This window comes from Scomber japonicus, chromosome 19, assembly GCF_027409825.1.
Source record: "Scomber japonicus isolate fScoJap1 chromosome 19, fScoJap1.pri, whole genome shotgun sequence".
NCBI lineage: Eukaryota > Metazoa > Chordata > Actinopteri > Scombriformes > Scombridae > Scomber > Scomber japonicus.
In genome coordinates this window covers 2,655,975-2,678,056 of record NC_070596.1, presented here as the reverse complement: position 1 = coordinate 2,678,056, position 22,082 = coordinate 2,655,975, and the positions used below count along the sequence as shown (strand labels likewise).

General features: G+C 39.9%; 1 protein-coding gene across 3 annotated transcripts in view; it reads left to right on the top strand.

The window, feature by feature from the left end:
• LOC128380061 (pre-B-cell leukemia transcription factor 3-like) overlaps positions 1 to 22,082 on the top strand; it is a 76,874-nt gene that overhangs the window by 35,849 nt on the left and 18,943 nt on the right. For 2 of the 3 annotated variants that reach the window (XM_053339744.1, XM_053339745.1), the window contains exons 3-5: positions 13,310 to 13,551; positions 14,779 to 14,969; positions 17,045 to 17,180. In XM_053339744.1, the coding sequence (XP_053195719.1) occupies positions 13,310 to 13,551; positions 14,779 to 14,969; positions 17,045 to 17,180 (569 nt within the window). Of the gene's footprint in view, positions 1 to 13,309; positions 13,552 to 14,778; positions 14,970 to 17,044; positions 17,181 to 19,855; positions 19,886 to 22,082 lie in introns of all 3 variants that reach the window. The other variant, XM_053339746.1, reaches the window with a different exon arrangement.

Sequence of the window (22,082 nt, the reverse complement as noted above, 5' to 3'; positions counted from 1 at the left end):
GGTTTCAGGTGGGGCCCAACTGTATGAGACCCAAGTAGGCCCCATATGTTTGCCCTTGGGGCAAGTGGGATCAGAATGGTCCTTAAATGGGGCCCATTTAGGCATCCCACATGGGTTTCACATGTGGGGCCCATACAATTTGCCCTGTTTATGCCAATGCCCACTCAGTTCCCACATAGCCCGCATTTAACCCATGTGGGGCCCACATGGACATGCTGGCTGGGTATAGACATGTAAATGTGTAGAATATGTTCTGTTAATGATTTTTTTCAATAGATATTAGACTTCTGTAACAATACAAAGAAGTATGAAGAGTGAAGCATTACTTTAATGTCACAGCCAACTTCTTCCTCCATTGTATGTCACCTGGCCCTGATGCTCATGGGGTGTACATTATCACACATGGCAGCCTGCACGATGACCTACTTTCCCGCTGTTAGCAGTGGAGAAGCCTGAAGAGCTGGACAAGCCACGATGACAGAATGAAAATTCTCCCTCCTGTGAAGTGGCTCAAACAGCTAGCAAGGGGAGTGGAAGTGACAGCAGAATGGGGGGGGACAGTACACCAGGACTCCTTGTTACAGTTAATATACCTGACATGAGAATCAGAGCTTGGCTGGATGCATCTCAGCAGTGCTGTGTGGTCCAGGGAGGTGGACAGCAGCAGAGAGAGAACTGTGAGGTAGTATCACCTGGTGTGAGCAGTGGAATCTTTGTGTTGGTGATTCTTTTCTTTTTGTCTAAAGGTGGCAGTTTGTCAGTCTGTCTATATGATATTTGGATCCACTCTTGCCAGATTGTTCTAGAAACATTCACAGTATCTATAGTATGATACCTCCACCCCCTCATTTCATCATCTATCTATCTATCTATCTATCTATCTATCTATCTATCTATCTATCTATCTATCTATCTATCTATCTATCTATCTATCTATCTATCTATCTATCTATCTATCTATCTATCTATCTATCTATCTATCTATCTATCTATCTACCAACTAATTCGTAATATCAGTAAATGCTTATGAGCATGCTATGCTTAATCTACTCTGATACTTGTTACTGCTGGCCACTCAATCAAAATACATACTAAGGGGCGGAGCATTCTTTAACAAATTCCTTGCAATACATGGAATAACCTTTCATAAGGAAGAATTGACAGTCCAAGAAATATGCCAAGAAAATTTTCGATCTCTATTTGAACAGAAGAATGTTTTAATCAATGGACATGATCACATTAAATGAAAATACGTCCGTGGTTGTTTTTGACACTTCCTGCATGCTGCAGAACATGAGTTATCATATTTACTATGTATTTCAGGAGTCACATGCAGTTTATTAATTATCTTATATTGTGTCTCATGTCATTTGTCAGATGTAGTATAATTTGGATGATTCTTAATGATTCATGGTGACCTTTCTGTATTGTGAACTTTAAAATGATTCATCTATCCATTTGTGTGAATATCCATTACAGTTTGCAGACCAACTTTCTGCTTCAACCTTGACCTACTGTATTCATTGTAGTAGTGTGCACAGTGTTTGTTTTGTGCTTGTTTTTTTTTAGCAACATCTCAGGTGCTCATGGACTGTAAAAAATAGTCTACAGTTAGTCATGGTTTCCAACCAGTGTATCCTCATGATTTTGGTGATTGGTCATCCCCTGGGCTGCATTCATACAAATGAGACCAGATGTGTTTTCTATTGCTGACATCAATATGACTTGATTCGACACGTGTATGCATTTTTTGCTGCTTTCTGATTAATTATTTTAAAACAATTGGTAGCTTACCAATCAATGAGAAATTCTGTGTTAAGTAAAATAACACATAATGTAAAACAGAAAGCATTCCATACCCATATCTCTCCTTATTGATTTCCATTTCCATTGACTACAATAAATCACATGTGTATAAACATCTGTATCATTTAATAATAACATTTAAATGCAGATTATAGCTCGGCTAAAATGCCAAAAATCTGTCCAGAAATGAGCTGCGCCAAACAATGAGTGTTTGGCACCATGTTGGCCCACAATGTAAAATGACAAACCTTAAAGGAGAATAAATGTCCCATCAAAGAAAGCATTTTTTTGTATTCATACAACTCTTGCATTTGAATGAATGGGAGGTGTAGTTATAAAACAGTAATCCATGGTGCAGAATAGCTGTAGCAGACACTGTAGTTAGTCCATCTGATCTGTGGTCAGTACATTTAGAATCCAGTGTGATATAGTATTCAGGGGGGAAAGGGGTGAGAAAGAGGGATAGATTGGGTGTGTTATTCTGCCAATGGCCTATAATATAAATTAAATTCAGAGTGGAAAATGAATAAGCTGTTTACACATTTTCTCTTGCTGGTCGATACCTGGCACCTTCTGGCTTTTACAAGCCTGTTGACATCAGAAACCAGCTCCTGGGCAGTTGGGACTTTAATTATGTCATTCAGATGTCTGTGTGTCAACTGATTACATATTTTGGACTTGTTTGGACAATGTTCATTATAGAAAGCCTGCTTATATAGATACATTGTCCCAAACATGCAAAGTATCTTTGATGCAAAGGCTGTCATCTTTATGTCATTTGATGAGAGGAATTTATAAACCAACAGATGCAAATTCATCCTTCAACAGTGCACTCCAATGCAGTTCAATCAGCTCCATTTGGAGTTTACCACATCTGATGCATTGATGGTGAATGGACAGTAAAGAGTATAAAGTCCCTCTGCAACAATTGTGAAAACGGTGAATCATCTGGATCTGTTTATAAAGCATCAATAGTGGATCTGACTGATCAATAAATGTGATTAAACCTTGATTCATGTGTCAGAGAGCAGAGAGAGTGTATTTTTTAGCTTTTACACCAAAAACAGCTCCTATCACACAATATCATGTCCTATTTGACCTAAGACATGAAAATATAACATAGCAATAATGATGGAAATGTATTTTATAACTTTATGGAAGTGTGGGGTTTATTATATAACCATTAGAGCCATCAGTCTTCACTGCTACATCATAAAAAGAAATCCTTATTAAAACTATGAACTATTCATTTCACTAAAACACATGGCAATAGATACAGAGATCATTTGACCCAGAACAGCCTCAATGGACAAACATCTGTAGCATCTATACAAAAGTATAATATTTAAAATATTTTCATTTTTATGCATTTTGGACCACTTTAGGAAAAGTCATCAAATTTCAGAGTAGAAGACATTTAGTGTGTTTTTATAGCTGTTAAATGTCAAATTTGATCTAACCAGTATGTAAGGGTTAAAAGGCTTAAAACCTGTTAGAAGTCTAAACAGGGTTTATGGGGCTAAACACACACACACACAGACACTGTTGTGGCAAAATGACATCACTATAACATTTTGGCAAAAAGGTCAACTTTACACAAAAGACACATTATGTCATACTGATGGCTTATAATGAAATTTGCTGAGCACATTATGAGTGAATGGGATAAACATTTCAGATGACCTTTACTGCAACACCACTCTCCAGACAAACACATTTTCTGCCCCACCAACAATAAAATTCTACACATAGATAAACTTCAATGTATCCTTGTTCTGTCCAACACATTAGTGTCTCCAGCACATAAAAATAGAAATTCAAATGAGTGTATTTATGTATACCAAAGTATAGTACGGTGCAGTGATGTCATTTGTGAGAATGGCTGTTGTAACTTTGATCGATTACCTAAACTCAGTAATCTAAAATATGAGACGGAGAACAGAAGTCGTCGAACAGCCAACTGGGATCTTTATTGCAGATACTCGATACAAACAACAAGATAGACACGAACGGTAAAACAGCAAAACAGCCCCGAGGCGCGCCCTTACAGACCCTTTATACCATTGATTGCGTATGGTGTCATGCGTCATTGTGTTCGTGCACCAGGTCAAGTTGACCTGGCATGTTCAGGCTAATTCTCAGTTTCCTGGAATTCTATTCTTAAGTGTTGGTGGCCAGATTTCCCTGGAATATTAGATATGGTGAAAAACAACTCCTTACAAGGAGTTGATGGAATAAACATAATGGCCTGTTGAGCAATGTTGAGCAATCTCCTAACCTTTCGCCTCTACTGGTGTTTTCCACGTTCTCTTTTCTGATACACAAAATGTAGGATTTGCTCCTACATAATTCCTCCTCTTTATGATTTTATCATAAATGTTCGCCTGAGGTTATATATGATAAATGTGTTTATATATGTGTGGATATTACGGATATATGGTGATGTGAGTACAACCTGTGTTCCTCACTAATGTAGATATATGACGTGAATTTGGTATGTAGGTTACAAAGTGAGTACAGCCAGTGTTCCTCACTCTCCTGGATATATGTTGTGATTTTCCTAACATGAACATGGTACACATAAAAACACATATATGAAGTATAATAATATATGGCTTAGCATGATTATATGGCACACATGAAATACTGGAACACATTTCAACATCTGTCCCACATGATGAAGGCGAAAAACCTGATCGGCTGTCGAATCAGGAAAATTCCCCCATCGCTCCCGTCCCAAGGGCAGCCTATACTTTGACAGATGTTCAAATATGCTATTAATGAATTAGCAACATAACTTCAACTGAACTGTAACATGAATCCTTTTAGCTTTAGTGGGGTTGCCGGGCTCTTTTGTTATAGTGCAGCCCAAGGCACACATTCAATATACCAAATACAACTCAAAAATGTAAAAATGAATATGGGACACAGAACATAAATCACACACAGTTGATTACATGACATAATGACAATGATATTGTATACTAATCATAGTCTCTTGTTATATGTGTGGTATGTGGTTATAGTGTATCTCTTTTCCGTCCAAAGAGTACGTCAGCCATTGTCCATTTTCCTAATTTTACCTCACGGTTCATCCTCCTCATCCGAAGCGTCCTTCATATAGTCAGGAGTTGGGAATAAGTCCGGTATTCCCTCCCCCCTTTGCGTCAGAAGGATTCTGCGCACAAGTTGTTCAGGAGGCAACATACTTAGCATTTTTGCTCCATGCATGTCCGCTGCGAGGTTCAGCTTCTCGTCCATAGCTCTCATACACCATCTCTTCAGGATAGGCACGATGCAACATGTCAATAAGAAAACCAGAATCAGTACTATCAGGGCACTCATCCCTATTTTAGCCAAAACGGCTCCCCATTTTCCAAATAGGTTGTCTAGCCCATCCCACTTAATGCTTCCACCCTTACCAGCATTGTCAGTCACTTCAGATTTTAGCATTTCAAGCTTTTTCATAGCAACAGAAAATGTTCCGTCAGCTGCGGTGTTATTTTAAATATATGTACAGCATATGCGTCTGAAAATGCTGGCATGGGTTTCAACACAGTGTGGATTGGGAATTTTGTGGTTGCATCATACTTATCTTGGGCATGGTCATGCGTAGTCTCCTGGACCAGCTGTAACTCCGGTGGACGTTTGTTCAGCCATGCCTCCAGAGTCGGGCTTTGGCTCCTTGGTGCAGTTTCCTTTGTCCCCAGGTTGCCTGGTGATTGCAACACTAGGCTGCACATTACTCTCGCAATTAACCACATCATTTTCGTCATTGTTTTTCAGTTTTATACTGCCCTTTGTCTCTTGCTGGACCTTGGTGCAGTGGTTCAGATGATACCACGTCGTGCTTCCTTCGACCTGGACCGCTGTCGGAGTTGCTCTCACCACAGTGTATGGCCCTTCCCTTCTTGGCTCGTGCCACTTCCTTCGGAAGACCTTTATATACACCTGGTCACCTGGAATCACCTGTCTCTCGACCACCTGGTCCTCCGGCTCCTTTGCTTTTTCCTGCAAGTATATAGATCTATGGATGGCAGTTAATTGGTTCATAAAGTCAGACATTTCAATTTGCAGCTGTTCAAGGTTTGGTCCCTTGAAAGCATCTCTCAGGTGTGGACAGGGCATGGCCCGCCCTGTTAGCATTTCATGCGGTGTTAGATGCGTGCTTCTGTGAGTTTGCATGCGGTAGCTCATTAGTGCGAGTGGCAATGCATCCACCCAGTTAAGCTTAATGCTAGCACAGATCTTACTGATTTTTGCTTTCAGGGTGCCGTTGATTCTTTCAACGATACCCTGGCTGGCTGGGTAATACACACTTCCGAGTCTTTGTTTGATTCCCAGATACTGCAAGACTCCTTTCACTACTTTTTGAGCAAATGCAGAACCGTTGTCTGAACTAATTTCTGATGGAATGCCAAATCGCGGTATCACCTCTCTGGTTAGGAATTTAATTACGGTGTCTGCTCCTAGAGTTTTGGAAGGTGTTGCTTCAACCCATCGGCTAAACCGATCGATTATCACCAGCATGTATCTTTTCCCATGCACTGGTTTTATCATGTCTACGTAGTCCATGACGATGTGTTTAAATGGACCTTCTGGGACGGGGATATGTCCAATAGGTGTTTTCACCCCCTTACGAACATTGTTTTCGGCACAAATTTCACATTGGTTCAGTACTTCTTCAACCATTGCTTGCATAAATGGGGACCAATAACCTTGTTTCCCTATCTTTTTAACACTTCACCTCTTCCACAATGCACTATGCTGTGGGCTTCTGAAATCAGAATGGTTAGCAAAGTCACTGGCGCAACAATAAGTCCCTCATGGGACCTCCAAAGACCGTTCTCATCTTAAGCGGCTCCTCTTCCGAGCCATAGATTATGCTCAGTTTCACTTGCTTCTTTCTGTATCCATATAATGTCTATTGGTGTGTCCGTAAGTTCCAGTAACACACTTTTTGTTTAGTTTTATTTATTTATTTTTATTTAGAGGCTTTTAGTAGCTTCATCCACGGTTCCAGTATCTACTAACATTGGAGTTAGCCTGTTCTCTATTTGAACCTGCAGCATTGGTTCTCTGTCAGCTGCTATGGTGGCCATTGGCAACTGACCCTCCCTTTTAAGATTATCTGGGCTCCCCTGGTAACCATGGGTCGGGCCTGCCCAAACATTGGCTGGACCCGTCCCCCTCTCTGAGTGGCTCTGAATCTCCCCCTCCCATCTACCCGTCCGGGGCTTGCCTGTGGGCCGTTTACTGCTCTGCGATAGGCGCTTGGATATTTTGCTTGTTCTTGGTTTGCAATTCATAAAGCTGGAGCTGTGCCAGCTTCCTCTGGATGTCTTTATCCTGCTCTCTTGTTCTCTGTTCATCCTTCCTGTACCTTTCCACTGCGTGGGTTACATTATCACGAAATTGTCTGTGTGGCATGGTTGTTAATGCTACCACATCCCTCAGTCTGCTTTGGACTGGTGTGGGGAGTGCATCAATGACAGAGTCTCTAAACAGCGTTGTCAGCACTGGGCTCTGTTCAATGTTCGCCTCAGTTTCTTTTCTCCACCTTGCCAGGTGGTTGTTTAGGTACGTTGCAGGATTGTCAGTGTCTTTAAGAGGTTCCCCCCTTAGTGCTTTGGGGTCGACGCGCGATGGATACTCTCTTCTCAGAGCCTTCCACAGCGCACCCTTATAGTGATCAAGCTCAGTTCCATCCGCCCTATTGTTTACCATCCACCCACAGTCATTTTGTTTCAACATATTTTCCATAGTTGACACGCCCATGGTCTGGGCAAATACGGCTTTCATGTCGCCGATGGCTATGAGTTTGCCCGTAGTGGCCTGCTCGAACGCCCGTATCCATTTAGACGCCCCCTCATGAATATCTGGGAGGTTGGAGGTCAGGCCCGTCAGATCGAGAGTTTGCCACGGTATGTAATTTCCCTCATTCCCTTTCATTAAGATTGGAGCCATGTAGTTCTCATTGTTGTATCTGTCTGGTTTTTTCAGTAGCTTCCTGTCTCTGAGCGTCTTTTTTAATGGTTCTGTATCTACTTCCTGTTCCTCATCACTCTCACATTCTAGCTGTTCCTCTAGCTTTTCCAACTCATCCTCAAGCTCCATAATCCTATTGCGACTTGAATCAGCTCTGTTTGGCATATTAATCCAAAACGATTGACCTTCTGTAGCTTCTTTCCTCCCTTTGTAACAGTCCAAAATTGTTGGAGCGCTGCGTCGTGATTTCTTATCTGTGCTGCTATGTTTTGGGATCAGAACTTTCACTGGTGTTTTATCCAGCAAGATTTCAATTTCTCTGCATGCTTTTCTCTCTGCTGCGCTCGCACTGGTTTGTGGCTCACTCGCATCTGGTTCTTTAGATTTTGGACTGGCACTGCTGTTGCCTTCCCTTGAACTTGTGGATTTATCCCTATTCTCTTCTCTTAGCCTGCTCTGTGATGTGTTTTGCACGGTTGATTCATCTAACTCACTAGAGCTGCTCTTTTGTGTTTTCGGAGTGGGGTTTTTGCTTCCACTCCGTTTGTGAGGTGCATCCTCTCCCTGCCCGTATGGCATGAAAGGCGGCATTATCTCCATGACTGGATCTGAGATGGTTGCGCCAAATTTAATCCACCCATCTAAGCTTGGATATAGTCCAGCTTCCTCGCCTAAGTTAAGTTGTTTGCCTAACTGGCCCTCCTGTGCTTCCTTGATTTGTTTTAGTTTTAACAGCCCTTGTTTCAAATTGGCTCTGTAGGTTTCACCCTCATCTTTGAACAGCTGTAAAACTTTTAGTTCCAATGCTCGTTTTTTCTGGCGTTTGTTTGATTTGTCTTTGGCTTTGTGGTCCTGAGTCCTATTCTGTAAGAGTTCACACGTACAAAGGTCAAAGGTCCCATTCTGTGGCCAGGGGCACTGTAGGTCTTTGGTGCGTTTTTCAAATTTCTTTGAAATTTTTTGAATTTCCTTTATCATGTCGGGATTTTTGTTACTTACAATCGCGATTGGTGTTGGAAGCATTGTTTCAGATTGTCACCTACTAACTTGCGTGTAATTATTTATCTCAGATTTAATCTGTTGCTTTATTTTATCACTCAGATTCTCTTTGAGTTTTAGAGTTTTGAAAAAATGGAAAGTTTGCTTCTCTACTTTGAGTGCGCTCGCAAGGAGGGGCTGGGAGGGGCTTTGTAGCCTGCAGCTAGTTATTTTTAGAGTGGCTCCTGTCTGTGTCTCAGGCTCCTCCCCCTACACTGTCTGGTCTCACTTCCTGAACTTTGTCAGTTGCTTGCCAGCTGTTGGACAGTCAACTTCTTTACCCACTGACTTAGCTCTTTTTGTACTCAACAGAAACACTTCTTCTGACTCTTGCCTTTACTCTTAACATGAATCTTATCCTCCCCACTCTTCACACGGCTATTACGCTTTTCTAACCAGTCCAGCTACGTAGCTCATATTATAATGCTCCTAACTAAGGGTTAACTTTCCTCTGGCTTTACGCCCCAAGATACACACACAGCGGTCGGCGCTCTTGGTTATGAGCCAAGAGTCTTACAACATCTGCAGATCACATTCATAGAGATTTTGTTTTCCAATCACAGATTATACACACACAAGTTGTACACATTCACTTAAACCTCTTGTATTTGTGTAGCTTGGTATATATCTATATTCATTAGTTTATATTTATGCGCATGTAGTAATTGTTGTTCGGCTGCAGCCTTTTGGTCAATTTGGTTATACTATTTCCTCTGTATATTTATCTCTGATCAAATTTCAGCTGGGTTATACTTTTATTGTTTGAGCTCAACGTGCACTTAAATTTTGCTTTATCAATTTTTCATATTTCACTTCATCTCACTTTGGCTTGAACAAGACTCGGTACCACACACATGAACACAAAAAACAGACATAGACACGCTCGTCATTTTTCGGACTGCTTTTGCTGATCACTGTCAGCTTTTACACATAAACACAAACACGGACACGCACGTCCCTCTTTGGACTGCTTTTGCTGATCACTATCAGCTCTTAACACAAACAGCACGTCACTCTAGACTGCTTCAGCTGATCACTATCAGCTCTTAATACATATAAACCTTGCTGGTCTCTTCCAGACTCAGCAACCTTTTTCCCTTCAAAACCGACGGTCTAAAACCGCATGACTGCCTATTCCAAGGCTACCAAAAACCACCGTTCGGTCTATCGACCGATTCACTGCTTTCCCTTCGGAACCAAAATTTGCGGTGTTCCTTCTCACCGCACGTTGCCTTACCCCAGGCGTTTCACAAGTACGCGGTCCTCTTGACCCGTCTAAAAATCTGCCTTTCTTAGGCTCTATAACGCGGTCCTTTTGACCCGTCTCAAAAACTGCCTTTCTTAGGCTCTATAACGCGGTCCTCTTGACCCGTCTCAAAAACTGCCTTTCTTAGGCTCTATAACGCGGTCCTCTTGACCCGTCTCAAAAACTGCCTTTCTCAAAGGCTCACTTTACCCCAGCTGCCTGTCAATTTCTGGCTGTTTTGTTTTAGACACAACGTAATCCAATCATAACCAATTGCATTTACTCTCCTAAGTAAGCATGTATTTGGCAGCTGTTCTGTGCACAGAAGTTGGTGTTTTCGGCTCCTGCTCTCTTTCCCCCGCCAAATTCTTTTTCAGTCTGTGAGAGAACGGAAATGTCTCCCAAGAGCTCGGCTGCGTAGAGTGAATTTGTTCCCTTTTTTTTTGTTCCCTTAGGGGGGTTTGTTTAGGTCAATTCAGAATTGGTGTAAGGAATTTTATGAAACAAAAATTGCCTTACCTGTTAAAGGGCCCTTCACCCCGCGCAGGGACGCGCTCCCCGGAGACACCTCGAAACGTTGTTTCCCTTCAGAGACTACTGGAGTGACGCCAATATGTTGTAACTTTGATCGATTACCTAAACTCAGTAATCTAAAATATGAGACGGAGAACAGAAGTCGTCGAACAGCCAACTGGGATCTTTATTGCAGATACTCGATACAAACAACAAGATAGACACGAACGGTAAAACAGCAAAACAGCCCCGAGGCGCGCCCTTACAGACCCTTTATACCATTGATTGCGTATGGTGTCATGCGTCATTGTGTTCGTGCACCAGGTCAAGTTGACCTGGCATGTTCAGGCTAATTCTCAGTTTCCTGGAATTCTATTCTTAAGTGTTGGTGGCCAGATTTCCCTGGAATATTAGATATGGTGAAAAACAACTCCTTACAAGGAGTTGATGGAATAAACATAATGGCCTGTTGAGCAATGTTGAGCAATCTCCTAACCTTTCGCCTCTACTGGTGTTTTCCACGTTCTCTTTTCTGATACACAAAATGTAGGATTTGCTCCTACATGGCCAGCTGGCTGCTAATGTGCAAAGTGGAGGAGGTGGTGAACAGGATGTGGGATCAGGTGTGAATGTTGTTTGGTTTCAGGGTGTAGAGGCAGCAGAGTATAGCCCACAGTAATGACACACTGGTGTCACTGATATATTTCTCTTTCTCTTTCTCTCTGTGTGATTCAGCAGCCAGTTGTAAAGTTAATAGAGTTTATTCTGAGTCAGCGTCCACAAAGATGTTCTCTCTCTGAAAAGACATGACTAATGAACCTCTGCTTATAACTACTTGTTTTTGATGTGTCTCCAACATGTAAACACAGCTTCTTTACTTTATGAGTGTGTTGTCGCTCAGCCAGCATGTCCATGTGGGCCCCATGAGGGTTAAATTTGGGTTGCAAATATTGTCCACAGTTTGCATGGTGACCCTATCTGTGTTTGCCCATATGGGCTTCAAGTGGGTTCTGACTGGGTTTCAGGAGGGGCCCAACTGGGTGAGACCCATGTAGGCCCCATATTTTTGCCCATATGGAGTTTAAGTGGGATCAAAATGGACATTAAATGGGGCCCATTTAACCAGCCCACATGGGCTTCACATGTGGGGCCCATGTTTCTGACACAATATGGAGCCCATACAATGTGCCCTGTTTATGCCCATGACTGCTTAGTCCACTTAAATCCCTTATGGGGCTCATACAGTCAGCCCATGTGGGCTTTACATGTGGGGCCCACATGGACTGTGTGTGTGTGTATGTACAGTAGTGATGGAGTCTAGTCAAACTCAAATTCAAATAAGCATCATCTGAGATTCTGTCTCCATCTCTCTTTTATGACAGTGTCATAAAAGTGTCCACTCAGTCTGTACATTTTCAACATTTTGCTTATTTTACTGTCAGTCATGGTGGTCAGGTATTCTGGCACCATGTACTCCTCTTCCTCATTTGGTGATTTCATTCCAATATTTGACATCATTTACTTTTTGTATGTAGATGATTTGGTTGGGTCAGGTTGGGCCTGCAGGCATTATTAGCTGTGTGTCTGTAAGAATTTTGAGTAAGGTCCTGATGCCAATGCAATGGAATGTCAATGGGATTTTTTCTTTTGATGTCATAAAAAGCTCCTTTTCTGTCAGTTCAAAGCATCCAGTTGAATGCCATTGAAACCTAAATATGTTTTGGATAATTTCCCAAAAGTCAGTATTTTGGTCTTTTTCATGTTGATAATCATGATTGATGTTGATAATTATGGTCACTGTTGGAAACTTAGTATGTCCAAAAAAAGGTTTCCACCCAACAGCAGTGTTATCCAATCAGAATAAAATAAAAGTTGTTTGGGGGACATGAGTCACACCATGGACTATGGATTTGTTGTGTTAATATATTTATACATATACATATATATATATATATACATATATATACAGTATACACATATACACAGTACCAGTCAAAAGTTTGGACCCACTTTCCCATTCACATCAATGAGAAAGTCAAACTTTTGACTGGTACTGTATTAAAGCGTTGGGTTCACATTGCAGCACTGTTTGAAATAATTGGTTCCTTTGTTTCTAATTTTAATTGCACATCTGTTATTCAAATAGATGATTTAGGTCTTACCTCCTATGCCATTCTCTAATAATCGATACAAGAGCCCTTCATATATACTGGAGAAGTATTTTTGAAATTCAACGCCAGCAACAAGATGTCAATAGAAACAGGGCGTCAAAATCTCTCTCTCTCTCTCTCTCTCTCTCTCTCTCTCTCTCTCTCTCTCTCTCCCTACCTCAGTCTTACTGGTGGCTCACTTTCCTGTCCCTGTCCCTGTTACCCTGTCCCTGCCCCCCCCCCCCCCTTGAGTTCAAAGACTAGATGAAAGAGCTGGTCCTATCTTCTCTCTCTTAACCCCCTCCCACCCCCCCCACCCCCCCCACCCCCTCTGTATCCACCTCCACCACTGGCTTTAAGTCCTTGGCCAGTTGCTATACAGGTTTGAATGGTACTTGAAATGTAGATTCTTCTATTTTGTGATTGCTGCACCACAACACCAAAGCAAACTCCTTGTCTGTGCAAATGTAACTGATTGAGTCTGATGAATTCTGTGATAAAAGCCAAAGAATGTTACTACTGTCTGGAGTTTATATTGATTCAGGTAAACATTGTGTTTGTCTGTCAGGTCTGAGTATCCGTGGAGCCCAGGAAATCGAGTCTCCAGATGCCCAGCTGATGAGGCTGGATAACATGCTGCTGGCAGAGGGGGTGGCTGGACCAGAGAAGGGGGGAGGAGCAGCAGTGGCTGCAGCCGCAGCAGCTGCAGCGGGCGGTGTAACTGATAACTCCATCGAACACTCTGACTACAGAGCCAAGCTGACACAGATCAGACAGATATATCACACAGAGCTCGAGAAATATGAACAGGTGAGTCACTACAGGTGCTTACACATTCACAATATGTTGTCATGATACTAAGCAGAGTTATTACAGGCAGAGGTGCTTGTAGCTTGAATGACGCCCTGGGCAAGGCTCCCCCTCGAGCGCACCCCTCGCCCAGGAATTGTATTTAATACTGATAGAGATTTTAATTATGCAGCCCATACATCAATAGAGAGTGGACAGGAGTCCAGGGTGTCTTGCGTTGAAGGTTTATTTATAGTATACAAAGAAGTAAATATTTTATTTAGAGAAATAAATGAATGATCAGTACATGTTATGTTCTGATGCTCCTTTCAATTCTGAAGTTACTCTCCTCCGGGGGAAAGACTTTAAACCACACACATAATGCCATGCCCAAATATGGGCAGATCCAACACATCTAAAATATACAGAATTTAGTCTACTGGTCTATAGACAAAACCAAAATTCCCTAACAAATATATATACTATATGTCCACAAGGACATCTAAAAATATATGTTAAATATGAAGGAATGTGCAAGCTCTGTGGAAAAAAAGAATAATATAATAGAAATGAAAAAAGAATGAGAATAATATTTCCCAATTTCACAAATCCTTCATCAGAACAATGGCATCCAGTTATTACACTATTGCACTTAGAACAGGAAACACACTATTTAAAGTGCACAATTACCACCTCCAACATCGCCACAACACAACAAACACAATTCTGCACAAACTGTGACTGCATAAGTTATTAGAACTTAGGGAAACATAAGGACATTTTGTTTTGTATTTTTTTAGGCTGACTACTCATATACACACATGGGTATATGCGTACCCAGGAACGGCAGATGTAAAATAGCCTTTTGGCTAATTCCGGCATGTTTACATTTGTTAAAATGTTTTATTAATGTCCATTGTCCCTGATCATTAAACCTTTAAATAAAATAAATAAATCCATAAATAAACACTATATACATATATATGCCAAAAATACATACAATCAGAAATGTAACAAGAGCAGAAAGCAACAATAATAATATAATACAAATTAAATAAATATTCTTAATAAACTTTTCATTTACAGTAGATATGAGTGTAAGCCTGTACCCTCCAAAATACTGTATAAAACTAAAGCCTTTTGATAAGGTTGAGTATACATTACTTGAGCCTGCTTGCTTAGCATGGTTAAACTGTCTTACACACCTCCTCTTATAGACTTGTCATGTCCATGTGACATTTTCATTAGGCCTGCAATGAGTTCACCACCCATGTAATGAACCTGCTGAGGGAGCAGTCACGGACGCGACCCATCTCACCCAAAGAGATCGAGCGCATGGTGAACATCATTCACAGCAAGTTCAGCTCCATCCAAATGCAGCTGAAGCAGAGCACCTGTGAGGCCGTCATGATCCTGCGCTCCAGGTTCCTGGATGCTAGGTGAGTGGAAAGCACAAGATGTACATGTATAGCTGTAGAAATGGCATTGCACTCAATGTAGAAATCATTTTCAGCCACTATTGATAAGATATGTATTTTATAGTCCATGTATTTAGAGCATAGTGATTTTAATGATTTAATGACCACTAGCACCACCATCAGGTCCTTGCCCAACTGCAAATGATAGGATCACTTCATGTTTTTCTAATTTATAAAGTTAGTAAGAAGCAGGGTATCAGCATATAAGTTATAGAACACATTTAGCATGCTGATCATTTACAGCCCAGATAGCATGCGAATGTGGGCCACTTGAGGCAATGATCCGGCACTGTAGGCATTCTTCTGGCCCGGACAAAACAGACGTGAACCTAAACTGGCCCATTCATTTGGGCCAAATATCACAAAACGAATATGGCCCATCTTTGGCCGAAATATGGCAAGTATGGCAATGACTAATCCGGATGTGAGCCTAAAGATGCCCACATATAAGGAAACATACTTGGCCCACCTTTGTTGAAACATATTTGGGCCAGTCTTGGCCGAGCTGGTTTATTTGGTGTGTTTTTGGTTGACATCTGGCATTGTGATGGCTTGGTTATGGCCCACTTTTGGCAAACATGAGCGGACCGCCCAAGTGCCATCATTCCATGCTGTATGTGGGCCGGATGAACATGTCAGGTGTGGGCCAGATATGGGCCAAAAGAATTTTGCTATCTGGGAGTGTGGCTCAGGAGGTAGAGCAGGTCATCAAACTAATTGGAGGATTGGCAGTTAAATCCCGCCTCCTCCTGTCTGCATGTTGAAGTGGCCTGAGGCAAGATACTTGCTCTGAAGGCTGTGTGATCTGTGTGTGAGTGTGTGTGTGTGTGTGTGTGTGTGTGTGTGTGTGTGTGTGTGTGAGAGAGAGAGAGAGAGAGAGAGAGAGAGTAAGTGAGTGAATGTGTACTAATGGGTGAAAGCACTTTGAGTGGTCAGAAAACTGAAAGGCACTCTATAAATGCAGCCCGTTTATGTTTCACACATTATCTCATATTCACTTTGAATTGAATGTCATAGTTGTATGTTTGACAAAAAGCTCCTGATGATAACAGTAAATTTTAAAAAATGATATTGAAATTAAAATCATTATTTATTGTGAGTATTAAAAAAAGCACTGCAGCAGACAGCAATGCACTAAAATAAATGAGCTAAAACCAGCACATAGACTGCACCATTTTTTGGATTGTCGCATTACTCGATAAAAAAAATGATACCAGCTGATGGTGATAGAGGCTAAAGCTCTGTTCCTCAGCCTGCTGGTCTGGGTTTTAGCTATAGATGATAACAATCAGTGATGTTCATTTGGATGTTTTTATCAGACCTGTGTCAATTGGCCCATTAACACATTGCATTTCTTTAAATTCCTACTTCAAATCATATCGAGTGATTTATTATTATTTTAGGTCAACCACTTCCTGTCTGAGGGACAGAAGAAGCAGCTCGTTCTGACAATGACTCATAAGTGTTAAATCTGATTTTTACTGAAATTTGGATTTTCTTTTTTTCATTGCATGTTTTAATATTTCCAATTTTTACAGTTTAATCATCTGTTGATATTTTGTTTATATGTAAAGCACATAGAGTTACTCCTGTGTATGAAATACGATATATAAATAAAGCTGCCTTACTTTGCCTTACTTCTATACTGAAAACACTGACATGGAGAAATTCAGGATGTGTTAACGTACTAAATAAATGATCATGACTGATCTGTGTATGTATGACATGTACACAATTGTTTGCATGCTGATACAGTTAGACATATCAGACTTGTGTTACTTTCAACCAGGCTCTCCCTTTTACTGATTATACAATCTTAAAAGCCAATGTAGTGATGCTAAAAGTGGACTAATGTGTTCTCTATTGCTTGCTATATTATTATAAATGGTTGCTTAAAAAAATAAAAAATAAAAAAATCAATCCTATATCCGACACATGCATTGTATGTGTCAGTATTGAGTGTGGAACCTTGGTTGAGGTATAAACTATTTATTCTATATGTGTAATACAGAATCTCTGCCTTTTTCTTCTTTTAGGCGGAAAAGACGGAACTTCAGCAAGCAAGCCACAGAAATCCTGAATGAATATTTTTATTCACACCTGAGCAACCCATACCCCAGCGAGGAGGCCAAAGAGGAGCTGGCTAAAAAGTGCAGTATCAATGTTTCCCAAGTGAGTAAATACCCTGATAATACATTACCCACTGGTTCAAATACAGAAAATATGATAGGATGATATTTTTTAAAGGGCCATCGTCTCAGGATGAGGACTTGTTATTTTATCAGATCCATAGGTCATGTTTCTTCTTCCTTGTGATGTTGTGATAAAGAACACACTCATGTTTATATCATTCATTTCAGGGTGTGTTGAATATTTCGCCTGCCCTGTTATCTGGAGAGCTCACTATAATACAGTCACTATAATATTATAAACACAGTAATATACAGTAAGAGATCTATTGAACCTATTAGTAGCTACAACAACAGGATGTACGTTGCTTTTCACCAATTCAAACAAGTTAGAAATACAACACTGATGACAGAAGTATTGGGAATATTATACTATTGTAAATAGTTGTTCCTATAGAGATATGATCAGAACTGAAATGACTACTGAATTAGTGCTTTGGATTTTTTTTGTTGTTGTGTTTTTCATGCAGAATAAAAACACATCTCCTGCTGCCCTCATTAAATATATCCAGCATAAACAATCACACATGTAGGCTGATTATTTGTATGCTTTCACTTTAACCCTCCAGGTTAAATTTGACCCATTTTGACATTTGAGAGCAGTAAAAACACCCTAAATACTGTTTTCTTTCAGCCTTAAATTTGAGGACTCCTCCTAATATGACCCAGAATATACACAAATGGAAATATTTAAACTTCTTATGAACATTTGTATGCAGCTGATATACATTTTTGTCAAGTGTTTGACCCTCATTTAATTAAAACATACATAAATTATTGTTGCATTCTTCACATTTAATATAATGAGCTCATCATGCAATGAGCTCATCATGTTCCCCTGTTCTATGTAACATAGGTGTGATTGTAAATGTTTGATTATCCATCAACAAAAAGCATAAAAACTGAAGAATAAACTCTCTCTGCTCTCTGAAAGCTTAACATTTACCTCTGACTGAGGAGGCATCATTAATCATTTGAGAGACTAATTATGAAGGAATAATGTGGATACATCTGAATATGAACAGTATGTCAGGGTTCACTTTTTAATTAGTTCAATAAATGCAGTGAGTATTTGTCCCAACATGTGTGTTAGCAGATGGATGTAAATATAGTGCAGGCTGAGTGCTCAGCTCAGTGCTGAGCTGAAACTGGGCAGATAAACATCTGTTAGACTGTGATGAGGTTCATTACATCAGCTCCAGCTTTTTAGTCTCAACTGGCTTTCCACACATGAAACTAGAGTCCAGTGTACTTTTATACAAGAGAGATACTCTCAATGATGCTCTCTATGACTGATAAATGATTTCATTTTCAGTAGGATCTGCAAATGTCATCAAATCATAACCACCAATCATGTTCTAATGTTAACATTTTACACAATGTCAGAGACAAAAGTATAGAAGCATATCTGCACCTTTATTCAAATGGTAATTCATTTTGCGTCAATTGCCAAATTCATTTTCAAATTGCATTACAAAATTGAAGATTGAATTGCCAGTTTGCCAAATTAATTGCCATTTGAATAAAGGTGCAAAAATACCATGTTAATATGGAATTCACATAATTTAATTTCAATCCATAATTTTCATTGAGATAACTAAAACTTGTTTGAAGATTGCATTATCAATTAAAAATTAAAACCTGAAGAGTTGGGTTTAGAACCTGCTCTATGTGTAAAGTGCCTTGAGATAACTTTGTTGTGATTAGGCGCTATACAAATAAAGATTGATTGATTGATTATCACTTTGCATATTGAATTGTGAATTGGAAAAAAACATTGTCAAATTGCATGACAAAATGAAGATTGAATTGCTATTTTGCAAAATGCATTGCCATTTGAATAAAGGTGCAGATACACTTCCATACAAAAGCTATCAATTATCTCATATCATCAGGTTGGGCTTACAGTTAAAACATATGAATCTCACCACACTACTCACTACACTTTGAAAGTAATCAATTCAAAATGAATCAGGAGACAGATTTCCCTACACTGCCTGCCTCCTCATAGAGCAGCTTAAATCATCTGAACAATATTATAAACAGAAATGATTCACAGTAGTCTCCCACACCTGCTAAACCTGCTAAACCTGCCAAACCAGGAGGCTGATCACAGTTGTCCAGTTCAACATTAACGCAGCTCCACACGTGTCCTAATTCTCTCTGTTAGTTTTCAAAACTGGATGTGTCATAAGTGCATCATCCTGCCCAGTCCACAGTTCACCTTCTGTAGATGTGTGTGTTGTGTCAGCCATATGCACACTAACTGCAGCATCAGCAACTGCTGTATCAGGGCTACTGTACCTCACTAGACAAGCACTAAGTCAGTGTGAGTCTATTTTACAGTTTGCTGTGTTCAGAGTTTCAACTAACCCTCTAATATTTTCATTTTGCATGTCTCCTCTTCTGTGCCTTGAAATGAGTTACGATGGATTTCATTGGCTATTACCACAATTTACACCATATATATTTGTTCATGGTGCAACAATAATTTATCTTTAGAACAGTGTGGGTTTGTCCTTCCAGCACTTCTATGTTTACTTGGCTGTCAACTAGAGAAGCATCCAATGTGACATGTTGTGTTTGTTGTGTTGGGGTGTGGGATGTGGAGTGTTAGAGTCCAGTACTGTAAAAAAGCCCATTCTTTTTTGCCCTCAGGGCGTGGGAAGCACCATCACAGTGTCACAGGTATGTTACAGTTCTCCTCCTCACCTGCTGTCATCATGATGTTGATAATTTCATGTAATAGTTTTTTTATTTTTTTATCTTAGCAACAGACACCATTTTGAGAAATCAGCTTTCTGTCCGTCTCACTTTACCAGTCTGAATTTATGAAAAGCTACAGAGCGCTGGCAGGACATGCTGGTTACTTTTACCTGCTTCAACATCAAAGGGTTTGCGTCTAAACACTGTGATAGATTGATGCAGTTGCAAATAGTTCAATGAGGTTTTTTAGTGTTCATGTGGTTTAGTCAAATTTAAAGGGTTAAAATGTGAAAATAAACGTATGAATAACTTGCACAATTTATTTTTTTGTGGACCCAGCATCAAATTTTTGCTTTTAATCCATTTAGAGAGAATATATTAGAGGATTATGGCAAAAATGTCATTTGTACCAAATCATTCAACTTGCTTAAAAACACTAAATTCTCAATAAAACACCATATCAACTAGTTTGGCATGATCTTACATTATAACTTTTATATTAAATAAAGCTAATGGAATACAATCGTTCTAAATATTACATTTAATGTAATTAATACTAATTACATTTAATCATCATTACATCATGGAGATCAGGAAACATTTACATTTTTTAAAGGGAGTCATTATTAGTATAAGTCCACTTAAATACACTGTAGGTGATATATAATAATTGAATATATAATTGAATTGAATGAATATTTAATATTTATCATTATTTTGTGGTTACACCATTTGACATTTTCAGGAGCATTCAGTCTTACTTTTGGTAAAAAAAATGGTGCAAATGTCATTTCAAATGATATAAAAGCAACAAAAATACTAAATGTACATTTTAACAAACCTGATGCTGCTTTTAAAACTAGTTTTAATATATTTTTGAATTGCTCATCTTAGCAACCTTTATTTGTCACTGACCCATAAACATAATAGAAGAAACTAATTTCATCCAATCCTTAGACTTGTTGTAAAATTCTGTTCTTTGGCTGAATGAAAAACTCTGAGACAACATCAATGTTTCAGACCCTTCATGGTATATGGAACATGGTGCAGGTATTTACCATAGAGGGGAGTGTATGAAGGAAGTACATTGTACATTGCACTGTTGCACAATGCACAATAATGAACAGAAATACAATGTGTAGTATGAAAGGGACTTAAAAAGAAGAGGTAGAAGAAGTAACTGTGTTTGGTAACCTGTGATTATAGAGACTCCCTGAACATGACTGAAGCTTAAAATTAAACAAAACTAGTGTATTGTTGTTTCTTTTGTGGTTGTGACTCTGAATATTTAGTTGATTTTGAAATTTTAGAATGTGATTTCTCCCTGAGTGAGAGTAAAGACACAATAACAAACAGTTTGGATGAAGTGACAGGTAAAGGAAATATTTCTATGTATGGTTCTTTCTATAATGTTGTGAGACACATATTAATAACCTTAGCCTGTTACTGATAAAAGCAAGAACTTTTAGTGGACATACATTTATGGGGTGCTATTGCCCCATTGGATTACAATGCAGCCTATTTTGTAGCTGTGGACTGAAGTTCTCTCACTTAATATTGGACCAATTTCAAAAAGATGGGAAAATAGGGTCCAGGTTGAAAAATGCAGACGTTCACACCGTCATATAAAAGAGCAACATTTCTCCATGATCAAGTTCAACTTCAAAGTCTTCAGCATGCTGACCTTTGAGGAAATGGAGACAGAACAGTCCATGGTACAAATATTTGTCTTGAATACTGTAGACTTTTTTTCCCAGTAGTGACTGGACCAACGAGGTTGCTAATGGGCATTTAGCATTGTTAGTTGGTCTGCTACAGTAGTATACCATCTAGCCCAGCAAGTATGCTGTCAAAATTGCCAGCCAGCATGTCCATGTGGCCCCACATGGGTTAAATGCGGGCTATGTGGGTACTGAGTGGGCATGGGCTTGAACTGGGCAAATTTTGCAGGTCCCACATGGTTTCAGTAACATGGGCCCCACATGTGAAGGCTTCGTGGGCTGACTGTATGAGCCCCATAAGGGAGTGGCCTAAGCGCGCATGGGCAAATTGTATCGGGCCCATATTGTTTCAGAAACATGGGCCCTACATGTGAAGCCCATGTGGCCTGCCAGAATGGGCCCCATTTAAGTAGTGTTGCTTTCGTCAACGAAAATTATGACGAAATATCTTCGTCAAC